General features: G+C 36.8%; 1 protein-coding gene across 3 annotated transcripts; it reads right to left on the bottom strand.

Annotated features, from left to right (window-relative positions):
- Positions 1–7,944, bottom strand: snf (U1 small nuclear ribonucleoprotein A snf). Of its 3 annotated transcripts, none has more exons than XM_071671177.1 (6): positions 7,490–7,624; positions 6,362–6,446; positions 5,948–6,120; positions 3,882–4,044; positions 1,129–1,300; positions 1–803 (listed from the first exon to the last, which is right to left on the bottom strand). In XM_071671177.1, the coding sequence occupies exons 2-6, from the start codon at positions 6,426–6,428 to the stop codon at positions 644–646; spliced, it is 735 nt and encodes a 244-aa protein (XP_071527278.1). In that variant the 5' UTR covers positions 6,429–6,446; positions 7,490–7,624; the 3' UTR covers positions 1–643. The 3 variants fall into 3 exon arrangements, with proteins under 3 accessions (XP_071527278.1, XP_071527279.1, XP_071527280.1); XM_071671178.1 differs by lacking the exon at positions 7,490–7,624 and adding an exon at positions 7,880–7,944 and having other exon boundaries at positions 506–803; XM_071671179.1 differs by having other exon boundaries at positions 506–803; positions 7,570–7,588.
- Between the last annotated feature and the right edge of the window lies 1 nt (position 7,945).

The raw sequence follows: 7,945 nt of genomic DNA, 5'->3' as shown, positions 1-7,945 counted from the left end.
TTCTATTAATAAATTGTATTTTTAAGATTTTTACAGAAGAATCTGGTTCACAAGCTTATAAGGTACATTGATGGACTGCCACATCAATTTATGAAGGATATTACACCTCTGCAATCCAACTAGACTCCTGAACTTAAAGATTTCTCCCCAATTCATGAATATCTTATTGAAATATTCCATTTGCATTTAGAAGAAATCTATTCTACCATGTTTTGACAACTCATGTGGGCAATCAGGTACATATGTCACTCACAGTTATGGAAGTTTATAGCTTAAAAGAGGATATAAATTAAATTTAATTGAAATACTTGTGTTCAAATTCAAATACTGAACATTTATGCCACTTCATTAATTTCCTACAATATCAGTAAGTATTGGTGAATACAGTATTTTGTATAAAAATATAAATATAAAGCTATCACTGCAAAGCAACCACAGTGCTGGTTGAGGAGTAGCATTAAACTTAATTTCAGAACAATTCATGCAAAGAATACTGATTTGCCCATCAGTACTTTACAAAGATCTTGGCATTACTTCCATGTCCATAAATTTATGATGATTTCTAACAGAAGTCTTCCTGTTGAACTGCAAATGTAGTAAAACAGTCTTTTTTGAAAAAAAATTCTGAGCTGTTGAATCCATCTCACTTCTTTGCAAAAGCAATTTTCATGGCATGCGTGGGTGTAATCTTGAATCCCTGCAGAGCATCCTTAGCTGCAGCAGATTGCATCTCATTCTCAAATTCAACAAAAGCAATATCATGACGACCAGGTACAAGGCGCACCTCCTTAAAGCCAGGAAATCTGTAGGAAAATTTTAACAGATTTTATGGAATGTAACTCTGACGATGCTACAAGTATAAGGGCACAATATGAAGACTTCTTATTACACATCACCAGTTTTGCAGTTTATCTACTTCTAATTTTTTTTTAACAAGTAACAGAAACATGTCTACTCCAATGAACTAGGTTCTATGCCCTTTTGATAACCTGTGGGGTTGAGAATGATGATTCTAGTTATGTAAAACCAACTCAAACAAAAAGTGCTTGTTTCACCCTATGGAAAAGGAAATAACTAATGTTAATAGAGAAGGAAAACACATGAATTGTAAATGGCAAAAGAACTTACTGTGTAAAAAGCATAGACAACATCATTTCTGATGTTTCATCTGGGAGATTTGTAAGGAAAAGAATCTGGTTAGGAGGCTGCTCTGGTACATTCATTCCGCTTACACCATGAACTGGAGGTGGCTGGTTGAAGAGACTTGGGCGTGGAGGTATTACAGTTGCTCCTGTTTTGGCTGAAACATACAAACAAAAAAAAGTCAAGAAATGCTAAATAGAACAAAGATGCTATTAGGTATAATATCCATCAGCCTCAGACAGCCACATGCTTCTGAGGACCCAAAGATTTACAGCAGCTCTCAAGTTTTCTAGAAACCAGAGTCTACGAGTGCAAGGATAATATCATCATTTTATATGTGTATTCTGACTAAGCACATACAGCACTTGAAACAAACAGATGACCTAGTATCCTATAATAAAATCACAAGCTTAGAGAATTGAATATCAGTATTAATTTCTAACCAGTTACTGAATGTAAAAAAGTATTCAAACTCTTACTGAAGTAGTCTGTCATACTGCCATTTATGAAATTATCAAGTAACTTAATCCAACAGTCAGTGACCTTATTTGGAAGGAAGTACTCTCCTATATCAATTGGAAATTTTTTCTCTATTCTCTACACTTCCATCACATTAGTACTGCTATATTTCAGTGATACTGGAACTAGTGTTGTACCACTTCAAGCTGGATTGAGTGACACTCTCCATCCTGTGTGTTACTTGCTTACTAAGTTTAAGAAGCATCAGTGAAATTACTCCACTACTGAGAAAGAATGTTTGGCATCATTAGCAGCCCTAAAAAAACTTGATATGTATTCAAGTAGTGGTATGTATTCCATAGCAGTCTACAGTGATCATAATTCCTTAATGTTTCTGGGCAAGATGAACAAAAACCAAAGATCAATGAGACGGTCATCACTGATACAGCCATTCAATTTAGAAATGACACATTACAGGAAAGGACAGGGTCTTGGCTTATACATTATTGTGTGTATAAAGGGGTTATGTTTGATTAATCTGATAAAACTATTCTCATGGATGAAGAAAATTACTCCAAGGGAATAGTTGTTGAAAACAATAGTCATACGACAAGCAACAAAAGCTTTGAAAAGAAGGAAGGGCAGCTGTTACGAAAAAGTGTTATTCCACAAACAAGGCAAGTGGTGAGTGCTACAAAACAGCCCTACCATTGTAGCAAAATTGCACTGTTGTTAAGTACTCACAGGTAGAGCTCAAGCCGTCTTTCCTAAGCCTTTCATCTTCTGTCCTTTATTTCTTCTTCTAAATACCTAATTAGAGCCTTTCATCTTCTATCCTTTATTTCTTCTTCTAAATACCTAATTAGAGACTATCTAAAATAAAAACCTAACCCATGTGTTAACTGTTGCATGATAGAAGAAGTGAAAAATTATAGGTCACAAAACTAAAAACTGTGATGTGTGGGAACCACCCAAGTGAAAGACCAAAAGTGAATGGTGAAAAGTTTAACGTCTGTGAAAAGAATACTAAGATGGAAGTGAAGCAAGTGGAGAATATGGAAATATTCTTCATATTTCCTAACGTGTAGGAAGAGAGGAAAGTAATTGGTTCTCAGTGAATGTAGGTTTGCGGCAGGGGTGTGTGATGTCTCCATGGTTGTTTAATTTGTTTATGGATGGGGTTGTTAGGGAGGTGAATGCAAGAGTTTTGGAAAGAGGGGCAAGTATGAAGTCTGTTGGGGATGAGAGAGCTTGGGAAGTGAGTCAGTTGTTGTTCACTGATGATACAGCGCTGGTGGATGATTCATGTGAGAAACTGCAGAAGCTGGTGACTGAGTTTGGTAAAGTGTGTGAAAGAAGAAAGTTGAGAGTAAATGTGAATAAGAGCAAGGTTATTAGGTACAGTAGGGTTGAGGGTCAATTCAATTGGGAGGTGAGTTTGAATGGAGAAAAACTGGAGGAAGTGAAGTGTTTTAGATATCTGGGAGTGGATCTGGCAGCGGATGGAACCATGGAAGCGGAAGTGGATCATAGGGTGGGGGAGGGGGCGAAAATTCTGGGAGCCTTGAAGAATGTGTGAAAGTCGAGAACATTATCTCAGAAAGCAAAAATGGGTATGTTTGAAGGAATAGTGGTTCCAACAATGTTGTATGGTTGCGAGGCGTGGACTATGGATAGAGTTGTGCGCAGGAGGATGGATGTGCTGGAAATGAGATGTTTGAGGACAATGTGTGGTGTGAGGTGGTTTGATCGAGTAAGTAACGTAAGGGTAAGAGAGATGTGTGGAAAAAAAAAGAGCGTGGTTGAGAGAGCAGAAGAGGGTGTTTTGAAATGGTTTGGTCACATGGAGAGAATGAGTGAGGAAAGATTGACCAAGAGGATATATGTGTCGGAGGTGGAGGGAACGAGGTGAAGAGGGAGACCAAATTGGAGGTGGAAAGATGGAGTGAAAAAGATTTTGTGTGATCGGGGCCTGAACATGCAGGAGGGTGAAAGGAGGGCAAGGAATAGAGTGAATTGGAGCGATGTGGTATACCGGGGTTGACGTGCTGTCAGTGGATTGAATCAAGGCATGTGTATGGGGGTGGGTTGGGCCATTTCTTTCGTCTGGTTCCTTGCGCTACCTTGCAAATGCGGGAGACAGCGGCAAAAAAAAAAAAAAAAAAAAAAAAAAAAAAAAAAAAAAAAAAAATCCTAACTTGAAAAGGTATAATTGATAAAGACAGACAGACAACCTGTGTTTTATATCTTCTGGCTGATCCTCGAAATGTCATACTAACCTGGAACAGGGGATGCACCCACAGAATTCACAGCTGTTATTCCCTTGGCTTCCTTTCCTTTCTTCTTCTTCTTCTCTTCTTCCTTCCGTTTGCTTCCTCGTTCCTTATATGTTCCCTTTTGTTTTGCAATTAGGTCTGAATCTGTCTTGGCATATGCTATTTTCTATAAGGAATATGAACCAGTTATAATTACATGTCAAAAATGATGTAAGCTGTGTAGGGTAAAAGATCCTTTACTAATAGTTCATAAAAATAATAATTCAATAAAATATTCATAAAATCTCTTTGTATTGCATGTTCTTTCCCGGTATGTTACATGGGTTGAGTTAATGCAATCTACATGATGCTTATGGATACCTGGGCCACTTCACTTCCAACTCTAAAACAAAACACAGTACATAAAGACACTGGAGAATCTGGCTCTATGATTACAGCTATACTCAACAACTGGGCTACTTTACCAAAAGAAAAATTAAATATACAGTTTTGATGTATGGGATAAAGTATTACTGACAGAGGATTTGAATGCAAGAGAAGATAACATAGCAACTGGGGATATAATTGGGGGCATGGGGTACCTAGTGTTGAAAATAAGAATGGTAAACAGCGTGCAGAGTTGTGTACTGAAAAAGGACTAGTTACTGGGAATACCAAGTTTAAAAAGGAGGACCTGCATAAGTATGCATGGGTGAATAGGTGTGATTGTATCAGATGTAATAACTAATAGGTATGCAAAGAAACTCTCGGATAATAATGAGAGTGGCAGAAGGTGGTATGTCCAATCATAACTGTGGTCACAAAACTTAAGAGGAAATGATATGGGTGGGAAGAGGGTAGTGAAAGAGTGTGAGTTTGAAAAACTGCGTTGAGACACCAAGAGAGATTAAGTGCAGAATGGGAAAAGGTGAGAGTAAATAAACCTCAGGGAGATGGGAGGTAGTTGGGGAAGCACTGCTTACATGTTCAAGAGAAGTACGTGGTGTGTGGAAGATGGGAGGTGAATGCATGAGAAAGGGAAGTGAATAATGGGATGAGGAAGTTAAGTTTCTGGTGAAAAGAGGAAAGAGAGGTGCATGGATGTTTTTTGCTGGGAAGTAAGGCAAGTGATTGGGAGATGTAACAGAGAAAGCAGGAAGAGGTCAAGAGAAAGGTGCAGTGAGCAAATGAACATCAGCAAACTCCAGGGAGAATAAAGACGTTTTGAAAGGTTAGAAGCATGAGAAAAACAAGATAGCAAAAGAGAAAATCAGTGAAGGGGCCAATGCAGAAGTGGTAACAGGCAGAAATAAGGTGATAAGATGAAAAGGGTATTTTGAAGAACTAGTGAATGATAGGGTGGCAGATGTGGGATGTTTTGGATGTGGAGCTATGCAATGAGATTTATGGCATGTGATCCATGTTCTGTGGTGGAGGTTAAAGCCTTGCATAAGATGTGATTGCAGTCAAATTTTTTAAAGAAGGGGTGCCTGTGTTGTTCAGTAAATTAGGATATCCAATGTATGAATGGCTTATTGTGAGGTACAGTGCTGCTGTATAAAGGTAAGGGAGAACAAAGTAAATGTTAAAATTACTGAGGTATACATTTGTTGTATGGGAAAGTGGTGACTGAGAGGGAGTAGGCCTGAACAGATCTTCAGACTGAAGAGAAGCATTGTATGTATGGATGTATGGATCAGGTATTTGCTTTGAAGAATGTGTGCAAAACATTTATGAGAAACAGGACAACCCATGTTAGGATTGACAGAGACGTTTTGTGGAAGGTATTACAAATATATGGTGAGGATGAAAGCTCCATGGGTAAGCAGAAAAACTTTAAAGAAACCTTGATAGACTAAAAACAGTTCCAGGGGAGCCCAAGATTGATAATTATACAATAAACATGACAGATGAGAAAAAGTGTTATTAATCAAGCATTTCACACTAGCCCAGGCTTATACAAAAATCTTGCCATGAGTAATTTTAGGGAGGTGGACGAGTACTCTTCAGTGCTTGATACATTTTTTCTTTACATGCCTGAACTATTTCAACACATCCTGATTTGAGATTCCGTAAGATAATATACTTACCATTGGTTTATCATAAAATGGAAAGCCTTGCATTGCTCTCATAGCATTTGTTGCACTTTGAATTTCCTTGAAGATAACAAAGGCTTGTCCACGCATTTTCAAAGTCTTCAGGGCAACTATGTCGAGAATCTGACCAAACTGAGAGAATATTGCATACAAAGATCTCTTCAATTCTGGAAAAGAAATGATAATGCCTGCCCTTTATCTCAAGTAGCTAATGTAAATCTTTCCAATAAACAAAACTTATGTCACAATTCTAAATTACAGGTAAGAATATCAGTAATTAAGAAAATATAGTTTTTCATTTCTATCAACCAGGAAATGGCAAACCTGTAAGAAAGAATAGAGCAGGCATTAGCTACTTGGTTGCTTTGTATACTAATTTTTCAAACATACATAATAAAAATAGCTTACCTTCTTTTTTAACCTTTTCATTAAGGTTGTTAACATATATCGTGTGGTTTGGTCTGATGTCCAACATTTCTGTATATTAACAGATCTGCAAAAGTTATTAAAGTTTAGTAAATACAATAAAACTGGCTTGTGAAACATGTAAGACTCCTGAATCCCATGTCATATCGAGTAACAACAGAATGAATACATAACTCAAGACCTTACAATAATTCCAATTACGGCTGGGTATTTGAAAAACCTGGATAAATAGCTGGATTTCAAGAAAGTTTCTATTTTGTATCATGTCTTCATAAATAGTTTCAGATTTAAAGTTACAACTCCTATAAATCTAGCCCTTTAGTTTTTCATGTTGATGCCATGCTACAAGCATCACACTACAAGTACTTTACATTCCCTTTCTCCGTTTTTCTTCCCTACTACGTTCTTTTAAAATATAAATGCCAGATAAGGAAACTTTACAGCTTAGGTATGATAAAATTAAAATATAAATGCCAGATAAAGAAACTTTATGGCTTATGATTATGATTAAAAACTAAGTACAAGGTATATTCTATTTTCATATTTCAATGAACAATTCCACTCCCTGGGCTAGTACCTGGAAATTAATTTTACGGCCTAAGCATAAATATATAAGATAAATTTCAATAGAATGGTTCTCCTAGTATTACAGATGTATTTCACTGACCCTAAAGCAGTTCTCTTGTGTTTTGGTGTTTCAGGAGAGAGTTTTAACAATTTCAGAATGAAAATTCATGAAAACTGCCAAGATACATTGATTTTCATAGATTTTGTTGATCTTTTATGTTTTGTCTACAGAAAATTATTTTGGGAGCCAACTGTGTGTAGGGGCCATGGTGTGTCGGTAAGTACTTGGGGACGAACTGTTGGTCGAAGCCAGAGTGACTATATATTCAGTTTCCAACCGAATGTAAGGGGGCCAAAGTATCTAGCTTACATTAGGACATTTTGACTAAATGCTGGATACGTGAATCTAACCAAATGAGGGACAAAACACCACTAGACAAATGTTTGTCATCAGTAATCAGATCAGGGTAAACAGCTCGATCCTTTCAGAAAGGTAATATACACCAGTTGCCATTCTCAGCTAGAAATTAAGCGTCTACTTACACTATATTGCACAAATTCAGTCTCTAAATCCTTGAAATTACGTTACTTGCGGAGATTTTGGGGAAATTATTCAGCCCTACCGCTTTTGTGTACAACGTGAGGTCCGCTTGGGTAACGTTTGGATCAACATTTTTTGAAAAAGTTGACAAACATAATCATTTAATTTTTTCAGCCACGTTTTAAAACACAGTTCAAAATATTCCGGAGTGTAATTATTTCTTTTCTTTCGTTAAACTAATTGAAATTTACAGTAAACTTGAATGACAATGTTTACAAGAACTTTTATTCTGCATCACTGGTGTGCAAAATGAAGGATCCACTCAGTGTTAGATCTCTCTCCATACTATAATATGAATTAGTTTCTTTCAGTCTAAATGAATTTTTTATTACCTGTCTTTTTCGATGTAAAATAAGAAGATTGTTAAGCAGTGGAATGTTGATGGATGTCAGAATGGA

The sequence above is a fragment of the Panulirus ornatus genome, chromosome 16 (genome assembly GCF_036320965.1).
Source record: "Panulirus ornatus isolate Po-2019 chromosome 16, ASM3632096v1, whole genome shotgun sequence".
Lineage (NCBI taxonomy): Eukaryota > Metazoa > Arthropoda > Malacostraca > Decapoda > Palinuridae > Panulirus > Panulirus ornatus.
The sequence above is the reverse complement of the archived record's forward strand: the minus strand, read 5'-3'. Positions and strand labels throughout refer to the sequence as shown.

Bases quoted from the DNA above. Each gene is read 5' to 3' on its own strand.
- snf (XM_071671178.1), bottom strand. From the start codon at position 6,428: ATGTTGGACATCAGACCAAACCACACGATATATGTTAACAACCTTAAT. The intron at 4,045-5,947 runs GTAAGTATATTA...TATTCCTTATAG, and splicing joins CATTTTATGATAAACCAATG to AAAATAGCATATGCCAAGAC. The intron at 804-1,128 runs GTAAGTTCTTTT...ATTTTCCTACAG, and splicing joins TTGTCTATGCTTTTTACACA to ATTTCCTGGCTTTAAGGAGG.